This window comes from Puma concolor, chromosome B1 (assembly GCF_028749965.1).
Source record: "Puma concolor isolate L17-30 chromosome B1, mPumCon1.1.hap2, whole genome shotgun sequence".
NCBI classification, from domain to species: domain Eukaryota; kingdom Metazoa; phylum Chordata; class Mammalia; order Carnivora; family Felidae; genus Puma; species Puma concolor.
The window spans coordinates 137,307,080-137,332,890 of NC_141670.1; the positions used below are offsets into that span (position 1 = coordinate 137,307,080).

The 25,811-nt window shown below is 37.3% G+C and overlaps 1 protein-coding gene across 15 annotated transcripts in view; it reads left to right on the plus strand.

Annotated features, from left to right (window-relative positions):
* The window catches only part of WDFY3 (WD repeat and FYVE domain containing 3), a 277,574-nt gene that overhangs the window by 90,995 nt on the left and 160,768 nt on the right, over nt 1-25,811 (plus strand). For 12 of the 15 annotated variants that reach the window (XM_086704669.1, XM_086704671.1, XM_086704668.1 and 9 more), the window contains 4 exons: nt 1,044-1,254; nt 12,077-12,200; nt 20,253-20,306; nt 23,922-24,031. In XM_086704669.1, the coding sequence (XP_086560795.1) occupies nt 1,075-1,254; nt 12,077-12,200; nt 20,253-20,306; nt 23,922-24,031 (468 nt within the window). In that variant the 5' untranslated portion in view covers nt 1,044-1,074. The remainder of the gene's footprint in view (nt 1-1,043; nt 1,255-12,076; nt 12,201-20,252; nt 20,307-23,921; nt 24,032-25,811) is intronic. The other 3 variants (XM_086704676.1, XM_086704678.1, XM_086704680.1) reach the window with 1 other exon arrangement.

Here is a 25,811-nt window from a genome sequence, read left to right on the forward strand (position 1 = left end):
TCTTCCTGAATGCTTAGTGTTATTGATTCTATTACATATTCTAACCCAGTGGTTGTTTTATTTATTTTTTAACTGCAGCTCTAGCCAGGGATACATTTTATGTTGTGATTTAGTATGCATGAATTACCTAAAATAAGTTTCACGGAATAATAATCAACCATACTATATGTGTTCTTCTGTTTCATTTTTTAATGCTTATTACGATCCACTAAATGAATTAACATGACCTGCCAAAGGGTTTCAAAGTACGGTTTGAAAAAGTGGTCTTCAGTTATGTGAAAAAATTTACTGTCGTCTTAGGATTTGTAAAATATATTGGGATATCATTTGTTTTAATCTACATGTTTTCAGACTGTAACAAAGTAGACTCTTCAAACAGGTACCCAAACTGTAATCCTTCATATAGAAAAAAAAATTAAATAATTAAAAGTAGAAGGTTTCAGGGGTCCCTGGGTGATTCAGTCAATTAAGCATCCGGCTCTTGGTTTCAGCTCAGGTCATAATCTCACGACTGGTTGGTTTGAGCCCCGCGTCAGGCTCCGCGCTGACAGTGCAGAGCTTACTTGGGCTATTGCCCCCCCACCCTCTCTCTCAAAAATAAATAAATAAACTTAAAAATCAATAAAAAGCTTCATGTTTTGAGGGGTGGGTTTCATTGTTGTTTTGATGTTTGAGGTGAGGGTGAACTTTCTAGTCTTCATTCTTTTACATATGCTCAGCTATTAAACAGCATATTAGTAGTGAGATATGTGATCCCTTTATTTGTTGTGCTTCATAATGACTGTTTAATTGGAAACCTTTGATACTTGTTCAATTAATATTTTACATTTTGTACAAATTGTGTCAAAGCCAGTAGGAATATTGGGTGCCATGATTCCTAATTTGTCAGGGAGACTTATCAAAATTACCTTTGCCTCTCTACCTTTTCTATTTAAAGAAGTAGAAGAGACCTTTCAAATAGAATTTTGTGTTTTTTCTGGCCTTTTCTAAGCTCTTGACCTGGTCAAGATGATGACACTTTGTGTATGAACTTCTTCCCACAGAATTAGAAGAGTTTATCACCCACCAGCCAAGATGAACATGGTGAAGAGGATCATGGGGCGACCGAGGCAGGAGGAGTGCAGCCCCCAAGACAATGCCTTAGGACTGATGCACCTCCGCCGACTCTTCACTGAGCTGTGCCACCCTCCCCGGCACATGACTCAGAAGGAACAAGAGGAGAAGCTGTACATGATGCTGCCAGTGTTTAACAGGGTAGGTCCAGGTTGCCAAGCCCAGGCCTTCCAGGACTGGGTGGCACTGCAGAAATTTCAAGGTTCTAATAAATTACAGGTAGGAAGAAAATAATAGAATGAGTTTTTAAGAAGCTTGATGTTTTCATACCTTCCTTTCAATTTGCTTTCAAGCCATGCGACTTGATCTGAGGCCTGGTCAGAGTGAACTCCGTTTAGTTCTAATAGATAAAAGGAAGACAGAGCATTCTGTAAAATGTTCTTATAATGGTTGGGTTGAGTGTTGGAAGAGGGATAGGTTGTAAATTACTACTTGTTATTTCCATGGTTTTTTGAATTGATGGTTTATTGCACCAAATGGTGTAATTAATTGCCCAAGTGTTTTGTATACTTTACACAATCATCTCAGTTTGCTTTGTTGTTTGGCAGGTTTTCTGTAAGAGATTTTGAAAGAGGATAGATGTAGGCTCTAGAGACTCTAAATAGAGTTAATTTTTAAATGTATTTTGTCAAGTTGATTACATGGAGCAATCTTGGTGGGGTTATTTAAAATAATTTTTAAATTTTTATTGAAGGTATACAGGTACCTGGTTGAAAAGGTCAGGTGGTTCCATAGGGCTTCTAGATGCCCCACCACTCTTCGCTGCCAAATGCTGCTGTTACCTTTAGCTCTTTTAGCACTGAAGGGCACCCCTGAAAAGAAAGTTGTCTTTAAGTATGTGGGGATCTGGGGAAGGAAGTCTCCTTCAAGAATGTGATGTGATTCATGAGGCATTAAAAGATAAGCATTAGCGCAATTGGAATTAACTGGGCTAAATTAACAAAGAAAGTAATTAGCGTAAGAGGCTAAAGTATGAGTTAAGATGAAAGGCAACAAACATTCTAATATGTGCCAGCATCTATAAGGAGTTGAAGAAACTGATTTTATGTGAGGAAGAGCCAAAATAAGACTGTCAAGATTGATAGGAGGCTTGTCATGATGGGTTTATATGTTGTATTAGGAGCTAATACTTTTTCCTGGAGGCATGGAGAGCCAATGAAGTATTTTAAGCAATAGAATCAGAGTAGAAGGAACCAAGGCAAGCTCTCTCCTAGCTTTCTAATTTGGGAAACTGGGTGAATGTTTTTCCCAGCAGTTGAGAAAGAAAGATTAAAAAGATAGATTCAGTTTGGATCATTGAGTCTGAAGTATTTGCAAGCTTCCCACGTGGATGTATTCAGTAGGCAATTAGAAGCTCAGGTAGGGGATTTGGCTGGATATGTGCTTTTTGGACTCTGGCACAGATGGGGTAGTTGAAACCCTGGAAGGGGATAGAGATTGCTCATGGCTTATAATGCCAAGTGAGAAGAGCAATAGGCTTAGGATGAATCATGGAGAGTACGAATGTCTAATGAAAGGAGGGGAACCCATAAAGAATACAGAATAGGAGCTGGTCAGCACAAAAGGGATCAGGAGGGGGTGATTATGGAGTTCAAAAGGTAAATATAAGAAAAGAGAGAGTAGTAATTTACTAGAATGGTGGAACCAGAAAACAGCGAGTTGAGGAGTGAATGGAAGATGAAGAGACAGTAAATAATATACTGGGCTTATAGAAATTTGAAAAAAGAGAGAACAAAAGAGATAGATGGACGTCAACTTGGCTACAAAAGGGTGGGTTTTTTCTGGATGTTTCCAGTGTTTTGCTTTGTTTGTAAAGATGGGGGAAATCCAGGTTCGTAAAGAGAAGGCGAGAAACCAGCAGAGGAGGAAATTTGGAAAATTCCAAGAATGAAATTGATTGAGGGAGGAGAGCATGGAGTCAAATTATAGGGGCGGGGGGGGGGGGGACAGGTGAGTCTTCAGCAAGAGAAAAATACTTATTTCATCCTAGAGAAGAGCACATCTTGTTGGGTGTGAATATGATTGTAGTTAAGGAGGTGGGAAGTTGAATAAGATCTTGCTTGATGACCTTGATTTCTTGTAGTCATCAACAGAAGATGTGGCCAGTTAAGAGCCTTGGAGTAAGTTGAGTTGGGCTTAAGGAAAGTGTGATGGTTTGGAATAATAATGAAGGAAAATGAGAGAGATAGTTGAAAGGGATAGTAAAAGAATTGAAGGATATTGAGGGTCCAGTAACAGTTGGAGATGATAAATTTGTACTGGATCTTATCCTTGTGGGTGTGTGATTTTTCTCTTGCAGGTACTCAGTAGCGGGTGTCTAAGTAAAAGTAGAGGAGGCAGACAGGTACATTGTTTATTGGGATTAAGGTTTTGCTGGGCTGGTAACGCAGAAGGGCAGGAGTACAAGGAGGAACATAGTGAGATCAGTTCACATGTCACCCAACAGGTTGGGTAGAATAGAAGAGAGGGTGCAAACATTAATACATTTAGAGGATGTTCATTTTTTTAATCTATGAAATAAGAGGCTGAGAATGATGCAGGGCGGAGATAGTAGAATAGGAACACGAGAAGTGGGGAAAGGTTTAAAATAGCTGTTTTGAAAACGAGGGAAAGAACTGATTATGGACAAGCCATTTTTTCAAGACCTGGTGAGGTGACAGTCATTAATTTTTATTGGAATCAGTTCTGGGAAGTTGTTTGTTTCTTTTTTTTAAATCTTTTTATTTTTGTTTTACCTCAGTGTCCTGTACTATTGCCCACTGAATAGTTTGAGGTTATTTCCTCCTCTCAGACTTACACACATTTACAAAGTGATGATAATGTGGAGGATAGTTAGGACAGTTGTTATTCTCGGATATTAACATAAATTAATAAGTAATATTCTACATATGTATCCGATGTATTTCATCAGTTAGGCTTCTACAGCCAGCCCACATGAGGCTTAGACTGGAAGAATCATATAAATATTTGTGTTTTGTCTTTTTTTTAAAGTAGACTTGAGATGCTGTATTGCTTAGACTGTTTGATTTAGTTCTCTTGTGTCCTATGTTTGTCATTTCTTTCAAGTTGTTTTTATTTTTAATTTAAAATTTCTTCAAATTTTTATTTAAATTTCAGTTAACATATAGTGCAATATTGGTTTCAGGAGTAGAATTCAGTGGTTCATCACTTACATACAACAAACACCCAGTGCTCATTCCAACCCAGTGCTCATTCCAACAGTGCTCGTTCCAATTAAGTGCCCTACTTAATGCCCATCCCGCATCTAGCCCATCCCTCACCTACTTCCCTTCATCAGCCCTCAGTTCTTTATAGTTAATAGTCTTTTATGGTTTGTTTCCTGCTCTCTCTCTCTCTCTCAATCTTTTTTTTTTTTTTTTTTTTTACCGCTTCCCATATGTTCATCTGTTTTGTGTCTTAAATTCCACATATGAGTGAAATCATGATATTTGTCTTTCTCTGACTTATTTTGCTTAGTATAATACATTCTGCATCTATCCACATCATTGCAAATGGCAGCATTTCATTTGTTTTGATGGTTGAGTAATATTCCATTATACATACCACATCTTTATCCATTCATCAGTCGATGGACATTTGGGCTCTTTCCATAGTTTGGCTATTATTGATAGTGCTGCTGTAAACACCGGGGTACATGTACCCCTTTGAATCTGTATTTTTGTGTCCTTCGGGTAAATACCTAGTAGTGCAATTGCTGGATCATAGAGTAGTTCTATTTTTAACATTTTTGATGAACCTCCATACCGTTTTCCGGAATGGCTGTACCAGTTTGCAGTCCCACCAGCAGTGCAAGAGGGTTTCCCTTTCTCCACATCCTCGCCAACATCTGTTATTTTGTGTGTTGTTAATTTGAGCCATTCTGATAGGTGTGAGGTGGTATTTCATCATAGTGTTGATTTGTATTTCCCTGATGATGAGTGATGTTGAGCATCTTTTCATGTCTGTTAGCCAACTGGATGTCTTCTTTGGAAAAGTGTCTATTCGTGTCTTCTGCCCATTTCTTCACAGATTTTTTTTTTTTTTTTTGGTGTTGAGTTTACTAAGTTCCTTTGTATTTTGGATAGTAACCCTTTACCAGATATTCCATTTACTGATAACTTCTCCCATTCCACAGCTGTTTTTTATAGTTGTTGATTATTTCCTTTACTGTCCAGAAGCTTTTTATCTTGATGAGGTCCCAATAGTTCATGTTTGCTTTTGTTTCCCTTGCCTCTGGCAATGTGTCTAGTAAAGTTGCTAAGGCTGAGGCCAGTGAGGTTGTTGCCTGTGTTCTCCTCTAGGATTTTGATGGTTTCTTGTCTCACATTTAGGTCTTTCATCCATTTTGTATTTATTTTTGTGTATTGTGTAAGAAAGTGGTCCAGTTTCATTCTTCTGCATGTTGCTATCCAGTTTTCCCCGGATTTGTTGAAGAGCCTCTTTTTTTCCATTGGATATTCTTTCCTGCTTTGTCAAAGATTAGTTGGCCATATAGTTGTAGGTCCATTTCTGAGTGTTCTATTCTGTTCCATTGACCTATGTCAAGTCAAAAATTTTTAATTGCCTGAGTAAAAGCACATAGATATGCATTGCCTTATGTCTCTAAAACAGTGAGTGATTTAAATATCATAAAGGTCAGTCAGCTTTTAACTAATGAAAAGATTGGAAGTTATTTCTGGAACATTGTGACGAATTTAAAAAATAGATAAACAGTGTTTGTTGGATTATTATTAACAAACTACAATTGTCTTTAGATAAGACATCCCATCCATTAAGTTTTGAAATATATAGCCATATTTATTTCACGTTCAACCATTTATACACGAACATTCTCTATTGCTAAGAAGTAGGTTTGATAAAAGAGCTCAGTAGGGCTCTAGAATTCCTACCATGATTGCTAAAAATGAATCATACTGGGGCACCTGGGTGGCTCAGTTGGTTGGGCATCTGACTTCAGCTCAGGTCATGATCTCACGGTCCGTGAGTTCGAGCCCCGTGTTGGGCTCTGGGCTGACAGCTCAGAGCCTGGAGCCTGTTTCCAATCGTGTGTCTCCCTCTCTCTCTCTGCCCCTCCCCCACTCTCACTTTGTCTCACTCTGTCTCTCAAAAATAAATAAATATATATAGAAAAAATTAAAAAAATAAATAAAAATGAATCATACTATCAATTTTTGAGACTTTGCTTGATTCGTGCTAAATTGTAAATAAACCATATTGTTGTTACACATGGGCATTCATCTATCTACAGAATCATTTTTAAAACGTGGTCAGTAGTGTTATTTCAGTATGTGATTTTTGACTTTAAGAGACACACGTTGAGAAATGACATGTGTTGAGTCCTTTTTTCTGGGCCAGGGCTCACGCTGAGGTCGTCAGCTGCCTCCTGTGGTCTTTATCACAGTCCTGCAAGGAGGCTGCTGCTGTCCTCCCTCTCACGGATTCTCTCCATCTGAAAGATTCTGGCGGAGTCTGAGAATAACTGAATAACGTTTATCCAGCATTCTTAAAAATAATTAACTGTTTTAGCCGTAAGAACAAAAGCTTATTGAGAAAATACTTGGTTTAAACTATTCAAAAACGAATGACATTTTAGTCATCTAAAAATTAACTGCCATTGTTAATTACCATGGCATATGTTATCAGAAGTCATTGTGGGTTTTATTTTATTATTTTTTTTAATGTTTGTTTATTTTTGAGAGAGTGAGCAAGGGAGGGCCAGAGAGAGAAGGGGACAGAGGATCCGAAGTGGGCTCCGCGCTGACAGCAGAGAAAGCCTGATGTGCGCCTTGAACTCTTGAACTGCATGATCATGACCTGAGATGAAGTTGGATGCTCAACTAGCTGAGCCACCCCAGGGGCCCACTTCATTTTGTCTTTTAAAATATAATTTTATTAACTAGGTCTTCTTTTAGAAACTTCCCTTGTTTTTGAATTATTTATATTTGAAAAGCACCTAAATTGAATGTTGTTTTTCTTTTTTTATCCCTTACAACTGACCTTTACTTTTTATTTTATCTTGCTTTACTTTTATTTTTTTACTTTTGAGAGTGTGAATGTGAGTGGGGAGGGGCAGAGAGAGGGATACTGAGAATCCCAAGCAGGCTCCACGCTATCAGCGCAGAGCACAATGTGTGGCTCTATCCCACGAACGGCAAGGTCATGACCAGAACTGAAATCAAAAGTCAGACGCTTAATCAACCGAGCCACCCAGGTGCCCTGACCTTTACTTTTTGAATTATTGACTTTAAAGGAAGAATACTCAAGTTTAGAACGAAATGAGAGATCTGGAGTCAGACAGATGAACTATTTACATTTTTACAGCTTTGTGTTTACATATATACAGCTTAGTACTTATACCGTAATACCAATACAGTTGATATTGGAGAATGTAGCTTAGGTCTGTGCCACGAAGGATTTGCTAAATTCATATCTGAAATAGCTATATTTTCTTACCCATTTGTTGGCAAAACTTGGCAGTTACAAGCCCCATGCAGAGCAGATAAGAGTGCATGTTCTCATGAGGCAGGCATATCCCAAAGGAGACAAAGGGACTGAGCCATCTCAATTTCTTTTCTCCTGAGTTTTGGTCCTTCTTAGAAATAAGGAGCATATATGTGTTTTCCTATTTATTTATATTAATGAGAGGAGTCATTAACAATTTGAAATAATACAATTTTATCTTCAGTATTAATTTTTAAAATCCGGAAATTATTCCAAGACTACTGATGGTCATTACTCTGTAACTTAATTTTAGATATTACATATGTTTAGGAAAGAAAACACCATTTTAGAAAACATTATAAAAGTTCTAACTTCACTCAGCAACAAATATATATTGTGTTCCTGTTTTGTGCATGCCATTAAATAACACTATTAATTTGTTCTCCCTGAGTATGTCAGAAATATTTAGGTGAGGAAATGCCAGGAAACTTTCTGTAATCAAGGTGGGTATTCAAAATGACTCTTCTGAAAAGGAGTCTATGCATGCTGTTCCTCTCCTAAGGTGAAACTGTATAAAGTGACAGTGATAGGGTTCATGGGGAGTTTAATTGAGACAACATAGTACTGAGCGATTAAGAACATGGCTTGGAATCCGACCTAATTTTAAATTCTGTCTCCACTACCTCCTGGGTTAGGTTGTTTAACTTCTCTAAGCTTTAGTAGTTTCCTTATCCATACAACGAGGACACTGTATAGGGTTTTATGAGATTAAATGGCATTACATGTCAAGTATTTGACTAGTGCTACGCACATTATAAATGCTCATTTCATGGTAACTATTATTTTTTATCGAATTTACTAGACGGCATGTTTATTCCTCACTGCTGTTTGTTTCTTTTATTCTGAGTTATGAATCTCACGTGTATGTTGTAGAATTCATTTCTTCTGAGTTGAATGTATTACCTGTCAGTCTCTTGCTTAGTTCTCTTCCTTGGCTGATGGGGAAATGGAGAACCAGAAGAATTGGACCTGTAGTTTCTGTGGGTGAGAAGACCCCAGGCCTCCTCTGGCTCCCAGCTCCATATTCTATCCTCTGTAGCACGCATTTTAGTACATGACTGAAGCATTGTGTATTTTCAGGAAATACCATTATTTGTGGAAGGTGGTTAAATACATACTTAATATTTTTAGATTTAATTGTTGAAGTTAATCACAGAAAAACTACTCTCTTCTTTGCAGCCTTATGTTGCACATTTTCCATCTCATAAAAAACATTGCAGCCTCATCAGCCTCTCAATTCCTCACCTACCCAAGTCTCGCATCCACTTGGAGGTCTTACCACAGCTCTTCTCGCTGCCCGAACCCTCTCTCTCAGGCAGTCTGAATTGTGACTTTGTCTCATCATTCAGTGTCACCCTACCATGTCAGCCTCTTCTGAGAGAGACCTTCTCTGACAGCCTTTCCCCACAACAGGCAGTCATTCTCCTCCCATTACCCTGTTTACTTCTTTTATAACATATCACCAGTGTAATTTTCATTCCTAATGTTTGTGTCCTGTACTAAAAAGTGAACTCCATGGGCACAGGAATCCTCTTTGCTTTATTTACCTTTGTATTCACAACTCTCTATTTACCTTTGTACTCATGACTCCAAACATATGTAGGAGAGTAATAAATATTTATGAGTGAATAAATGAAAGAATGAATCACTAGACTAAAAATTGCTTATGTCAAAGAAGCAATAGTTGTTCACTTCAGATTAGCAGATAAGACTTAACTCTTTTTCCATAATAGTGATTTTGGAGTGGTCAGTTCAAGCAAGACCTATCTTTTGAAAAAGTTTCTTAGGGAAATAAAGCGGCAAATAATCAGGATTCGTGTGAAAAGTAAGTTGCATTTTTAACAATGTATTATTCACCTAGCATGAAGACTGCTTGAATAACCATATCCTTATACTAAGCGATGATCTATTTATTTTATGAAGTTGTCTTAATAACTCTTCAGAATAAAATAGCTCTTAATTCTTAGGAACAAAATATATATTTCTATATTCTGAGTCTTAGAAATATTTGCCTAATTTAGGTCAATTTGACAAAAGGCCTAATTGCCTGAGAAACATAATTTTTATAGACAGCAGTTACATACATCTCTGTAGAATGGCTATTCTGCATTATTTAAATTTAAATTTAAAGCATGTGTCATGGGGCGCCTGGGTGGCACAGTCGGTTAAGCGTCCGACTTCAGCCAGGTCACGATCTCGCGGTCCGTGAGTTCGAGCCCCGCGTCAGGCTCTGGGCTGATGGCTCAGAGCCTGGAGCCTGTTTCCGATTCTGTGTCTCCCTCTCTCTCTGCCCCTCCCCCGTTCATGCTCTGTCTCTCTCTGTCGCAAAAATAAATAAACGTTGAAAAAAAAAATTAAAAAAAAATAATAAAGCATGTGTCATTAGGCTTTTCAATTTTTTTTTTTTTGAAGTTTATTTGAGAGAGAGAAAGGGGGGAAAGAGATGGAGAAAAAGAGAGAGTAGAGAAGAGACAAAGAGAGAGTAGGAAAGGGCAGGGTGAGAGGGAAAGAGAAAATTCCCAGAGAACCCCAGTCTGGGGGCTGATAGCACAGGACCAGGTTTGGGGCTTGATCCCAGAAACCGTGAGATTATGACCTGAGCCAAAATCGAGAGTCGGATGCTCAACCGACTGAGCCACCCAGGTGCCCCTTGGCTTCTCAATTTCTAATCTGGCTCCAGTTTGTTTGTGAAAGAATATGGGTCTTACTAACAGGTGACACAGTTTAGCTCTAAACACACTACGTTTATCAATATCTCGGCAGAAAAAACAATGTATTGAGGTCTTGAAAAGTATAGTTTATTTGTTCTTTGAGATAATGTAAAATTACTCTGGTGTCAAGTTAATGAACAGCCTTTAGATATCCGAACAAAAGTATGTCCTGTAAAATTGATTTGTTCAGCTCAGTTTGAGAGAGGTTATAAGGATAATATCTGTTGTAAGAATGTAGAAAACATATTTCTGTTATAGGAATATTACGTTATGAATTATATCTTTTTTTTAAGGATCCTTTGAAGGAAATTTTTACACTGGAGTATGAAAATAGAGATACTTTGTTAAATATACGTTTTTCTTACCTAAGAGCATTGTGAACTATGTTATTGAGTAGATTTTCTTTTTTGTATATTTGAACCTAAATTTATGACCAAAACATGGCAAGTATAGAGGTCTTTTGGTCCTAGATTTTTAGTCTCTCTTTTCTCATCCATTTCCTAGGCTTGGCTTTGTTTTCTTGTTTTCTTTCTTTCATTTTTTAATTTTTTAAGTGTTTTATTTATTTTTGAGATAGAGGAGGGGGAGAGGGAGAGACTGAGAGGGAGACACAGAATCTGAAGCAGACTCCAGGCTCTGAGCTGTCCACACAGAGCCCAGTGTAGGGCTTGAACTCCTGAACCATGAGATCATGACCTGGCCAAAGTCGGATGCTTAACCGACTGGGCCACCCAGGCGCCCCTCTTTCTTACTTTTAGTTTATGTTCTTATGTTATAGTTTGTGTGTCCTTCAATGGTACTTAAATGTTCTCTGGGATTTGTTGTGTGTGGAGGTGGGGGGACAGCATAATGAACATACATATTTAGGGAACATCCCTGTAAATTAAGGCAAGGTAAAATACAAAGATGAATAAGATATGTTCCCTCCCTTTGTAGTGACATTTGACCAGATAAGAATAAAAAATACTGTGATTAGTATTATAATGGAGAGCTATTATAATAGTTTTAGAAGACAGGATTTTCTTTTAGCTATAAAGAACATTTTTTAAAAAATATTTCAGGATACATCCAGTTATATCGCCATTATAATACCATTTCTTTTCCTATTATCGTCGATCCAGGTCTCATTTTCTTGTTCTTTTTGCTGAACCCACACTGGTTTATCTTTAAGAATTATTTATTCCAAAGTTCATGTATTTCATTAAGTGAAATCATGACCTTATTGTTCATTTTCTTTATTCTAGTCTTTTTCCTAACCATCTTCTTTTGGGAATTGTTGTGGTTAGAATTTAGAAATTCTGAGCTATATATAACATGAGTTTAGTGAATTCTGTATTCAGCTTAGGATTTAGCCGTAGATAAATCCCTGCTTTTCACCATCTGATATATGCTAGGTACCCCATCAAAGAACCTTGCCATTTTTCCCTAAATTCTTAATTTAGATCTCCCCAGAGAAACATTATGCTTTCTCAAGTTTATCAGTAAGATTGATTCACATTTTATAGATAACTACTTTTGGCTTTTTAAGATTTCATTTATTTAATTATTCAGTAGATTACATAATATATACTAAGAAATGTGGCTAGGTGTAATTTATTGAAAGAGCTGTATTTTAAACATATTATTCAAAGTAGCTGTGTAAGAATACTTTTTTGACTTGATTTTTCAAGTCATTCCCCACTTAGAAATACACAGAATGAAAGACAAAAGTTTACAATGCTTCAGTAAAATTGTTATTTTTTTCATCCCAGGTTTTTGGAAATGCTCCGCCAAATACGATGACAGAAAAATTTTCTGACCTTCTGCAGTTCACAACCCAAGTCTCACGACTGATGGTGACAGAAATTCGAAGGAGAGCATCAAACAAATCCACAGGTATTTTTACTGAAACCAGCAAAAACTATTTGAATGGGCAGTTTGGTAAAAAAAGTGCTATTAAAATTAAACAGAAAATTGACCCAGTTTTATCCATGTGAGTTTCCTTCCCCACCCCATGTGGAATTTAATCCCCGTCCCTGTTCCCATTCTCATAGTCACTCTCTGCTTTGATTGGTTCAACATATCCCAAGTGGAGCATTTGTACTCAAGGCCATTGTCCTTGGACCTACCACCCCCGTTCCCCCAACAATACTGTTTCCTTCTGAACAAAATCCAAATTCCTACGGTGACATTCAGGGGAAACCCAGGATCTGGCCATATGTTGTTTTTTTTTTTTTTTTTTAGTCTGCCTTTTTTATTTCTTGTCTTCTTTTCTGTGTATCAGCCAAACCGAGCTGCTTATAGTCCCAAACATATCTGTGTTCTTACTTTTATCCTTTTCTTATGATGCTTCACCCAGAAGTGAGAATCATCCCCCATCCCAGTATGTCTACATCCTTGAAGTTTGGATTAAATCATACTTCTCTGATGGAATGTCTTTGACTCCCTTAATCAAAGAAAAAACTTTCTGTTCGGAGCTACTCTTGGTCTCTCAACACCACGAGTGTTTGTGTGTGTGTCTTTATCTTCCTAGTAGACCATAAACTGTTTTGGGCCTTTATAACCTGTGATCTACACATACAGTAAACTTTTTTATGAATGCTGCCTGAATAAGTATTCTTATTCATGATTAGGTAATTTCAAACTTCAGAGAGTCACATCCCTTTATTCATGATTAAAATACACTTTCTTCTTTTTTTTTTTTTTTAATTTTTTTTTTTTTCAACGTTTATTTATTTTTGGGACAGAGAGAGACAGAGCATGAACGGGGGAGGGGCAGAGAGAGAGGGACACACAGAATCAGAAACAGGCTCCAGGCTCTGAGCCATCAGCCCAGAGCCCGACGCGGGGCTCAAACTCCCGGACCGCGAGATCGTGACCTGGCTGAAGTCGGACGCTTAACCGACTGCGCCACCCAGGCGCCCCTAAAATACACTTTCTTGATGTTATTTACCATTAGTCATTTTTTAAATTAGCAATATGTGTGACCGATTTTTATCTTGATTTTTGTTTGTCAAGAATATTTTATTTTGTTATTTTGGTTTTGTAATGGTTGAGTGATAGCTTTCTTATTAAAAGCATTATATTAGACTGATAAATTAATTTAAATTCTGTTTATAATGTCCCCTTGAACAATCATTTATCTTTTCAGCCCATCAAATTACTATTTTTCCAACAGTAACAGTAATGTTTCTGTTATATAATCTTTTTTTTTTTTAAGTTTATTTATTTTGAGAGAGACTGAGAGTGTGCGAGCAGGGGAGGGACAGAGAGAAAGAGGGAGAGAAAGAGAATCCCAAGCAGGTTCTGTGTGGTCAGTGCAGAGCCAGACATGAGCCTCTAACCCATGAAACTATGAGATCATGACCTAGAAATCGAGAGTCAAATGCTCAACCAACTGAGCCACCCAGGCACCCCTTTAATCTTATTTTTTAATTTATTTTTATTAAAATTATATAGGCACATAGTTTTTTTTTTTTTTTTTTAAGTTTATTTATTTTTGGAAGAGAGAGGGAGAGAGCACGAGTGGGGAAGGAGCAGAGAGAGAGGGAAAGAGAATCCTAAGTGGGCTCCTTGTGGATAGTGAGGAGCCTAATACAGGCCTCAATCTCATGAACTGTGAGATCATGACCTATCCGAAATGAAGTCGGAGGGTTAACCCACTGAGCCACACAGGCCCCCCCAGACACATAGTTTTAAGGCTCAGATAGTTAAAAGGTTTACTGAAAACAGGATCTCCCTTCCACTGTCTTTGTTCAACTCCATTTCTCAGTCACTTTTCAGCTCTTTTAATTTTTTTTTGACATTTACCTGTTGTGTCTGTAAATAATGTACATTTACAGTATGAGCCCTTGTTTTTTCACATTTAGATACCATCTTGATTTCCCACAAAAGAAAATGAGGCTTTCACTCTCTTAAGCTCACTACTACTACCTGTACCTACCTGCTTCCTAAACCCACCCCTCCAATATTGTTCTGTCATAATTTGATTACATCAATATTATCTTGTATAGACTGAAAACACTATTTTAAGATGAGCCGTATGGTACGCTGTGGTTTCTTTTCTTAAAAATTTCCCTCCCATCTCCATCTAAGTTAATAATTGCCTTTCTTTTTTTTTTTTTTTTTGCTAGTTTTCTGAATTTTCATCACACATGTATCCCCTATTTCTAAATGTTTTTCTACATCTCCCCTCAATATGATTGAAAGCATCAGGTAATCTGTCAGTTTCGTCATTTTTGCAAATAGCTCTTCCAGAACTTTCTGGCTTGCTTTAACCCATGGTAGTTTCTCTCTAGGCCAGCCTCATAGCTGCCCTTCATACGTTTCCACTCACATCATCTGGGATGCCTTTCTACTTCTTTGGGATGGAGCCTCTGTTTCCTGAATCTCCTGGCATCTTTTTTTTTCTCAAACTAACTTTCTCATTTTTAACAAAAAATTGTCTTAACAAAAATTTGCCTTAATAAAGGCATCTTTTCCAGCAGCTCCCTAAGAAAAGTGCAGGGGAGTTATCTTTGGTTTGGGGTTTTATGTGTGTATATGTGTTTGTTTTTGTTTTGTTTTGTTTTTTAGAGTTCCCGTGAGTGAAAAAATTTTTTGACTATTCCTGTGTAAGATGCTTTCCTTTGTCTTTACCGAGAAAGGTGATGTCTTTAGACTGACAACCTTTCAGGTTACTAGGGCTTAGAACAACACATCACATAGCTTTATTGCTGAAAGGGGAAATTTATAAAACCAGGGGTCAGCAAGAGAAAAGAAGGAGCAAGTCTACCACCTGCATTATGTCACAGAATAGTGCGTGGGAGGGGCGCCTGGGTGGCTCAGTTGGTTGAGCATCCAACTTCGGTTCAGGTCATGATCTCACACCCCACGTCGGGCTCTGTGCTGACAGCTCGGAGCCTGGAGCCTGGAGCCTGCTTCGGATTCTGTGTCTCCCTCTCTCTCTGCCCCTCCTCTGCTCATGCTCTGTCTCTCTCTCTCAAAATAAACAAACATAAAAAAAAAAAAAAGTGCTTGGAAGATCCCTGGTAGCCCTGGATTTCTAAAGTACAAGCACAAATGCAATCTTATTAGTGAAGAAATACACAAACTGCTTATGATTTAGGCTGTTTGAGTACTGGATTTGAATATCTGTTAGATGTGTATAGCAGTTGTTTGCAGATGCTAGTTGATTAGCCCCAGGAGACTTTGGGGCCCAGGGGAAGTTATAGGCCCTCCTCCAAGAGAGCGGAAGCTACCAGTGTCATGGGAAGTTGAGTTAGGTCTAGCAACTCCCTTGGGGACATAGGAGGGGATGTCTTAGCTGGATCTTTCTCCAGGCAGCCCGAGGTGAACTGTCAGGGTCATTTTGCAAAATCTTGCAGCTTGCATTACATTTATCGTGTCCCCCTTTCAGTGGGTATCAGATTCTAGGTTGGAAATCATTTTATGTTCAGAATTTAAAAATAATTTCTCCTTCATATTCTAGACTCCTATGCTGCTATTGAGAAATCTGAAGCTAACTGGATTCTTGATTCTTTCTGTGACCTGCTTTTACATATATATATATGTGTGTGTGTATATATATATATATACACATATATATATACATATATATATGTGTATATATATATATATATATACATATATATATATATATATATATAAAAGCTCATTTAGGATCCTTTCTTTGGCCCTCCTATTCTAAAATGTCATGATAACATGCCTTGGAGCAGATATTCTTGTACATTATGCTGAGTACTCATTGGACTTTGCAGCCTGGGAATTCATATCCTTTAATTTTGGGAAAGTTTCATGAATTGTTTGTGTAATAATATCCTCCACTCAGTTTTCTTTTTTAGTCAGATGTACCCCTAAGACTGTCCTTCTCATTTTATTTTCTTTTATTTATATTTTTGGTTTTTGACTTTACTTGCTAAGAAAGTTCCATCCATCCCTTCTATGGAGGTTTTTGGTGTGTGTGTGTGTGACATTATAATTTTAATTCCTAAGAGTTTCTTTTTATATTGATGGCTATTCTTTCATATATTCTCTTTTTAGTTCTGTTTCTTTCAGGTTGCCTTTTTTGTTAATTTGCTTTTGTCTGTCTTTTAGGTTAGAGAACTTCCTGGGCCATCTGCTCCTGTGTTAAGAATGGAGCCATAGAAAGCTGCTGGGTAGCTCTGCAGTTGTGGGTGGGGCTTGAAACTGTGGGCCAGTGTGATCTTGCTAGGTTGTTCTCTTGCCTTTCTCCCCCGAGCTAGGCAGAGTCCCCAGTGAGGAATGTCCAGTTTGTACTTGGAAGATACATGTCTGCCTCTCGGCATTCTAGAAGCCAAGTAGGGGAAAGGTCTGAGGACCCTCAGCAGTCAGTGTGTAAGCTTCTATTTGATCTCTCTGAGCCTGCAGCTGTGCCTGGTGTGGTGGCCTCACCCCTGCTCCAGACCTCAACACGCTCCCTCACTCTTTCTAGTGAACAAACCTCCAGTCTGGTGCCCACATAGTAGGATCTGGGGGTCTCACTGGTCTTTAACAAACTTTCACAAGCCTTCTATGTACACTCCCATGTTTACCTCTGCTTCCAAAGCTACCTGGTGTCACCAGTTCCTGAGTCTCTTGGGGCTCTGTTGTAGTTTAGTTGCTTTTCCATTTTCCCTGCACTTGCTTTAAGATTCTAGAGTTTGCTAAGTCAGTTACCACTAACCCCTCTGCTATTTTAGTATCCAAAATGTTGGTTTCCTCTTTCCTATTCTCTTTGTCCTTATGGGTTTAGGCTTTTTGAAAAATCCTTTTATAACCATTTTAGTGGGTGTATTAATCTGCTCAAGCTGCCATAACAAAGCACCATAGACCAGTGACTTAAATAACAGAAATATTCCTTCCCAGTTCTGGGGACTGAAAGTCTAAGATCAGAGTGCCAGCATGATTGGTTTCTGGTGAGATCTGTCTTCCTGACTGAAAATGGCACCTTCTCAATGTGGCCTCACCTGGAGAAAGAGAGCTCTGGTGTGTCTTCTTATAAGGGCATTAACCTCATCAAGAGAACTCTACCGTCATGACTGCGTCTGACCCTAGTTCTCTCCCAAAGGCTCCGTCTCTGATACCAGCATATTCGGAGTTAGTGCTTCAACACAGGAATTTGGAGCAGAAGGGAGCACAATTCAGTCCACAGCAGTGGGGCTTTGGGAGAGAGCAGAGATAAATGCAGGTGCACAACCTTCCATCTTTAACTGGAGCCCGTTGTGGGGTCTTTGGAGCAACAGCCATTAAAATATTTTTAGATTGAGAGACTAAATCTCTTATTCAGACATAGTGGATTGTATTAATTGCTGTGTAGATTTTAAAGTGAGATAATTTTAATTATACTTGCAGTCTTGGAAGCAGGTCCAGTCAAAGGTGGTAAGATAGCTTAAGGTCACCTCCCACCCCTGTCTTCTCCCTTCTCCACCCACAGTGGGACTGCATCCTTTTTATCTTTCCTGATTTCACTTGTTCCTGTAGAAGTGAGAAGTTGGTCTTAAATATAAGATTTGTGTGTTCTATGCATTCTTAGCTATTTTAAACAGGTAACATGAAGGGAAATTGTTCTGTTCTGTACTGACTCTTGTCATTGCATTTTCTTACTTGAGTAATATCCCTAGATTAGAATAAAATATTCCCCAAACTGTAACTATGGTCGCTTTTCTGTTGCTGTATTTTTAAATACCTAATCTGCATGTTTATAGAAAAACGCTTTTCTGCACTGGAGATTTCTTTTCCTAAATCCTGTAATGATTCAGTGTATTCAACATAATGAAAAGTATCTTAAATGGAGTACAAGGTGTATCATTGTTAATTATAGTAATAGTTACACAAGGTGTTTTTAAACTTTTTATTTTGAAATAATTATAGACTTACAGGAAGTTGCAAACATAGCAGGAAGAGCCCCCTGCACTCCTTCTCCATTGATGACTTCTTATTTTCCAGATATTTTTAAGATCTATTTTTCCAGATCATGTAATTCCATATAATTTTTAGTTTTAAACTTTTGAAATTTATTAACTTCAGAATCCACTGCATTGAGATTCAATTCAATTTTTGTAGATTTTACTTCCACAAAAGAAACCTTTCCTGATCACCCTATCCCAGATCCTTTATCCTCTCCCCATACCAGCATTTATTCAGTCATCTTAAGTACTTCCTCTAGAAGTTTGTCGTCTGAAAGTAACTTGTTTATTTATTTAATTTTATTGTCTCTTGTGTTCAGCCCTGTATCACCTAGAAGACTCCTTGTTACAGATGAGATGCTCAATAATTTTTTACTGATTTTTGATATAGGATTTCTGTTTCGTTATTTACTTTTTTAAATGCATTGAGAATTGGAGTAGTGTTAGAAAAGCCAGACTTAACTGATGTGTAAGAGAGAAAAGCATTGTTTTGGAGTATCTCCTTCTTCAGTCTTAAAGAACCCTGGCTGTGGGAATCCTTGTTCTTTTATTTATAGTCTTGAGTGTTGGAAGTTTCTTTCAGTCAGTGTCATTATCAAAAATGGGGATTTCGTGGAGATTTTTTTGATCTTTTGATTTTTTCTAGAAAAAAAAATCACATTTTTAAGATCTAGGTACATTCTGAATCATCTTAACTTTTATATATCCCATTCTTATTTTCTGATTGATTTTTATTGCAGTAAAAAAACATATGATCTACCCTCCTAACAAATTTTTAAGTGCATAACACAGTCTGCTTTAAGCACAATGTTGTACAGGAGCTCTCTTGAACTTTTTTATCTTCTGTAACTATAACTTTATACTCCCTGAACAGTAATTCCCCATCTCCTCCTTCTCCCAGCCCTTGGCATCTTTCTATTTTTTTGTGTCTATAAGTTTGGCTACTTTTGATACCTTACATAACCTTTTATTTCAAGAAAGTTATCATTGAAAGTAATTTTGCAATAATTTATATGCACATAATTTTTCTCCAAAAAAAAAAAAGACAGGTAAAATGAGCCCTCTGTTATTCATTTGAAAGTTGTCTGTATTTGTTGTGCATCATGGCAAGATTATTTTTTTTTAAGACTCCTCTGAATTTGGTGTGAAATACTTTTTATTTTATTTGTTACCTAATTACCACTCATGTAGCAAGTCGTTTTATCAGATCACTTTGAACATGGATTGCAGGTATGTCAGTAGGAAGATATGCTAATCTGCAATTTCTGTTGTTTGAATCTGTCCATCAGAAGTTAGTAAAAATGGAAGTATGCAAAATGGATGCACAGACTGATGTGTAATACATTAGGGCATCTTGACAGTTCTAGTTTTCTGTCTCCCATAATGTAATTCTCTCTTGGTTGTTGCCTCCATGTGGCTTTTGTTAAAAATATGTAGTGACTTTCAACTAATTTGAGAAAATTTATAATTTTGTGGCCATATCAGGTACAGTGTATAGCCTAAGATTTTTTTAATTTAGTTTACTTTTTTTTGAGGGAGAGAGAAAGTGTGTGTGGGGGGGAAGGGCAGAGGGAGGGGGAGAGAGAATCTTAAGCAGGCCCCATGCTCCATGCTCAGTGCGAGCCTAACCCAGGACTAGATCCCACAACCCTGGGATCATGATCTGAGCCAAAATCAGGAGACAGATGCTCAACTGACTGAGCCACTCAGGCACCCCTAAAGATTTTTCCTATTGTAGTTATTTGTTAAGTTCAGCTATGCAATCTGCTTAGGTCTAAGGGCACTTGGTCACTTCAAGTCACTGAAGCAAAAAATCTCCACCCATCTAAAAATAGTATTTTCAGGTTATTTTTAATGACGTTGCTGCATGATAGGTGCCGCTGTTAAATACAGTGGTGTGATCTCCTATGGGCAGCGTCCTGGTGATGGGAGAAGCTGGTTAATGCTGGCCACAATTGGTGTCTTATACAGCATCTTGTGGCGGGATTAGTATACTGTAGTAAATCCCCAAGTAGACAACCCGGCCTCTTTTTTTAAACAGAAAAACAGTGTGTCCCGCTGTCCTCCAAGGATTTCACAGCCACAACACCCTCAGGTAATTTCATTCCCAGGTGTGGTTATGTATCATCAAATGAAAAAAAAAAAAAAAGCATGGAAGCTATCTATGAGTTCTAATACTGTTTTTCTGACTAACTTTTGGAAGTTTTTTGGGGATGGGAAGGAGTTTATAGGGCTTGGTTTCTTCATTAATGAAAAAAATGTAATAATACTGTTAACATGTCTCACATTATCATCCTGTTGCATAAGTTTGAAAATGTGCTTTAAATGCAAAAGAAAAATTGAATCGCGCTTACTGTTAACAAGTTTTGCATTCTGATTGTTCTGAATATTGTCTGACTGAAACCACTTATATTCTCTATTTAAATTTCTTTTAAAATTGTCTACCTTCTAGTCTTAATCTAATAATGAGCTCTACTAACTCCATTTCTGTATTTTTCAGTTAACTATATGTATTGAAATGCAGTGTGAAAGCTAAAGCTTGAATCAAATGATTGGCAACTCTCAAGATGGGTTAATATGTTCCTTTCATTAACTCTTATAACCTTAAATCATTTAAATTTGTATTTGTTAAACATTAGCAAAATTAAAAGATTCTAATGCAGTATCTTTTTTTTTTTTACTAGAACTGTTTTTCTTTCAAAGTTTTAAGAAACTCTATAATTTACGTAGGTTTAGTTTAAAATTACTTTCTAGTATATATAATTTTTTAAAGATAGCACTTGATGTTAAATACTTTCTCAATGAGCTTCTTGACTCGTTTAAATACAAAGTAGGAGATCCCATTAAAGTGTTTTTTGAATGGCAACATACTGAAATAAGTAGGTGAGAGTAAAATTGTTCTTATGAATACATTTGTTATGTAAAGATCTTTTGTCATTGAGATCTTCTCCACATTCCTCTCAAAAAAGAGTAGTTGTTATTAAGTTGGTAAAGTTGTTAGATACTATTAATAATTACACTGTCTTGATCTTTTTCACTTATGTAATCAGCTCAGCAATCCATTGAACATTGAGGGTTTTTTAAAAAATCTATTATTTGTCCTTTCTTATCTTGAGGAATACCTTATTTTTGTTGTCAACCGAAAGAAGAGAAACCACAAATGCCCACTACTACTCAAATAGAACTGTTGCAAGCCAAGAGTACATTTTTGGTGTTTCGGTTCTTAAAATAAGTATTAGCATTCATTGTTTATAACTGACAACTTATTGAATAGCAGAAAATACATCTTTGTCCAATTTTCTTTTAGCATTAATAGTGTTACGTTAAAAAACACGGGTGGTATTCAGATTCACCCAAAACGTGTCTTATCTATAGCTCACTAGCTTTTGTACCAGGAAGGTAATTTTGTCTCTTGAAGTCACTTTAGTTCTCCACCATCCGTTTTCTTTTTGCCTTCTGTCAGAAGCATAGGTGGTATTGACCAGTTCAAGTTTTGTTGTTGTTGTTGTTGTTATTGTTGTTGTTATGAAATAGAATTTTGTTACTTTGATTTCACTGTGGAATAATCCATTTGAAGACTGCAAGTAGATTTTTAGTATGTTGAGTTAAAAAATTGGAAATACACAGTTTGACACCAAAGCTGCCATGGAAATGAAAGCATAGCATGTCAGCCTTTGACAGTTTTACTCACTAGAAAGGAGTCGTCTTCCTTACAGGAGCGTTTAATTCCTAGCAAGGAAGAAGGGCTTATGTTACATAACAAATTGGTCCATTACAGGTTTGCAAGAAAAATTTGCAGATCAATTTTTAACAGTGATCTCAAACCACAGTTGCCAAAGAATGTTTCTCAGTGGTATTCTTTTATTTGTTTTGCTCCGTCTCCAATGAGAGCTTCCCAGTTTAACCAGCCTTAAGCATTGCTTTCTTCATATTATTACTCCCCTTTTCAGAACGTCCAGGAATCTCTCTTATCCATAGTAATTCAGGCACTCTTGATGTTCCTAACAAGTTGAGACCGTCCTTCTTTGATCTCCCTGGGTTGATTTATTCACTCGTTTAACAGATGTGGATTGAGCACCCACTTCGTGCCAGTGACGTGCCTTACACTAGGGTCTGGCAGTGAATGAGGTGGACCAGGAGTCTGCTCCCATGGTGTTTATTTTCTAGAGAGGGAGGAGAGGCTACAAATCAGTGAAAATGTGAATACAATAATTTCAACACTTTTAAGATATTGAAATATTAGAAATAAGCCAGGCTTCTGTTGGCTTCCGTTTTTCAGTAATTTTTTTTTTTTTTATCACTGTCTTTATCTCTTATAGGCTAGACAGCTTGGATTTGAGTGAAAGTTCTGTCACTGACTAGCTGTGTGGCTCTAGGCAAATTACTCATCCTCCCCATTTCTCAATTTGTATTCTTATAAGGGGTATAATACTAGAAAATAACTCATAAGGTTCTTGTAAAGATTAAATAAGTTAAATCTTCAAATGCTTAAAACAGTGTTTGTTATACAGTTAAGACTTAGTAAAAATAAGCTATTTAAAAATTTTTTCCTATTAAAATATTCTTTCAAATGGAAGCATATAAAGATAAAATATGCCCAGCCCAGCATTGTATGTAAGTCTTGTATTCACTCAATTATTTGATGACATACTTTTATCTTGATTGTCTTAAATGGAAGAAAAAATACCTGTAAGGCAACCTAAATTCTGTTTATTCTGCATTTTTATGATGTGTGTTAAGTGTACATTAGCAACTTACCAGGTTGATTTTGGTAAGTGAACAGATTGCACACCTTTTCTGACAACTTTAATTCATCCCATATATTGATAGAAAAATTGATGGACTCTGTGCTGATGAAATGAAGTGCACAGTTTAAGGATTTGTCCATTTATCCTTACCTCTAAAGGCGTAATCAACTGAATTTACGTTGACAGATTCTTCCAACAGTGCAGTTCTGTGACTGACACTCACCGTTCCTACTGTCAGCTGCTGCTCAGGTCACCCCTTGTGTGTATCCCTAGGGCAGCCTCCTGATTTATTCCCTGTCCACCAGAGTCTCTGCCCTTCCAGTCTGTCTTATACTCACTAGTGAAGAGTCTTAGAGTAATCCTTTTATCATCTACTTTGCTCAGGAAACTACATTTACTTTTCTTGCCCAGAGAGTCAAATACAGCCTTTAGATTACTTTCCTTCATAATTTGACTTTAATTTTCTACCACTACTGTTGATAGTAGACTCTAATTCTCAAAATGCTCTTGTAGAATATTAACCCAGTGTTATTAAAGTTCTTTGTCTTGATCTTACATATTAGGCTCAGTCTTCTATTTACACTTTTGTTTTAATTCTGTGCTTTTAATCTCTCTGTTCCCTGCTTTCCCTCCCACTTCCTAGACAAACATATCCTTGTTTGCCAGGTACGTTTAGCTCAAATTTTACCTTTCTCATGACTCTTTTCGACTAGCTCATGATGTAACTGTCCCTATAATATAGAGGTTGATTTCTGTGTTTCTGTATTAATATGATAATAATGCTGTAAGGGCCTAGATATACCATTAAAATATTGCTCTTTTTCGCATAGTTTACATAGAGCATGTAATAGTGCTGATTTAAAGCACATGCTTCGTAAATGATCATTTTTTGACAGGTTATAAGGAAGAAGTTCTTTATATATGATTTTCCCCCACCTCATTGCTTTCCTTTGGTTTTATAGAAGCTGCAAGTCGGGCCATAGTCCAGTTCCTAGAAATCAATCAGAGTGAAGAAGCCAGTAGAGGTTGGATGCTTCTGACAACAATTAATTTGTTAGCATCCTCCGGTCAGGTAAGTTCTTTGTTTTCATGTTTGATAACTTGACTTCCTTTTTTATCCTCTTGGAATTTTGTGAAACTAAATGTGTCATCATATCCAAATAAGATTTTATGTTAATCATTATATTCTTAATCCTTCTAACATATGCTTTCATGCTTCTCACAACATCTCATGAGGAGGTTTATGTTACTACAAATTTTACACCTGAGGAAATGCGTAACTTGAATGGTGTATTTCGTCTTTGTCATAACACACAGAGAGCATGATACCATTAGTACAGCATGTGGGGCACAGCAATGGACTTCTGGGACTGTAGGCCGGTAGCCTGGGAGCTCTGGCTCCATCTGGCCAAAACCAACACTTTTGTAGCCCACATCAGGGAAATTGCTTTAGAAGAATCATCTGACCTTACTTCACTAATAAGGAACAAATGACATGAAAAATATTTGTAAATTCTTCTAAATTTTATGGAAAATAGGGGAATAGTGACATTTTCAGGATAATATATATTCCCTTCCCACTTGATTTATTCTGGAGATTCCTTTTATTCCCCCTCTCTAAACCACCTTTAATCATCTGCCATAATTTCTGTTGCATGTACTCAGTTACCAGCTATTTGGATACCTGACTTTTGGCCTGTGATGTTTTGGGGATGAAAGAACTTGATTCAGGGGCACCTGGGTGGCTCAGTCAGCTAAGCATCTGACTCTTGATTTCAGCTCAGGTCATGACCTCACAGTTTGTGGGATGGAGCCCTGCAACAGACTTTGCGCTGATAGCGGGGAGCCTGCTTGGGATTCTCTCACTCTCTCTTTACTCCTCGACTTGTGTGCATGTGCTCTTTGTCTCTCTCTCAAAAAAAAAAAAATAATAATAATAACCATTAACAACAAAAAAAAAAGAAAGATGTGTTTCACCCTTCTAAAACTCAGAGTAGAATTACCTATCAAAGTTAGTACCAGTCTTGAGAATGGTTCTTGTCTAAATTATGATCAAACAACTCACATCATTTAATAATGGAATTTACAGAGGTGGCTGTGACATGAGTCATATACCTTGGTGGGCCACAGCAGAAACGATGCATATTTCTTAGTAACCATATCCTGAAGCTAGTCATTAGCCTAAAGTAGTAGCACTTAGGCTTTTTTTCCCCTTAGAATAATGTTTCCTTTTTTTTGTTTGCTGGTTTATGTTTGTTTGTTTCTTAACATCACAAAAGGAATCAGACCAAGTTGCTCTGATGTACCTGGGACTTGCCAGATTTCAGCCCAGAAGCCCCACATCCCAGACAACTCCTAAATTCTGGGCAAATGGAGATGTTTATTTATCCTATGTCACCTTCAGATAGTCCTAAAGTGGCCAACTGTTTCCATGTATCTGTGACCATACCAAAAACCTATCAAAATGTCAATTCTATTTGCTATTGATGCTAGCTATAAATGCCGCCATATTACTGTACCAAAATTTGGTTTGGTTTAAAATAGCATGTAAAATAACCATTTTTAATTGTGATATTTCTAAGTCTTATTCCTATTCTTTGTGGATGCTTTCTCAGGTGTGAACAGAAAGTGTATCCTACCAGAATATCTGACACATACTAGAAAGTCAGGAAATGTGGATTAACCTAATCACTTTTTTAAAAAACATTTTTTTAGAGAGAGAAAGAGATCGTAAGCAGGGAGTGGGGTGAAGAGGGAGAGAGAGAGAATCTTAAGCAGGCTCCACACCCAGTGCAGAGTCCGACTCAGGGTTCGACCCAATGCAGGGCTCATTCCCACGACCCTGGGATCAT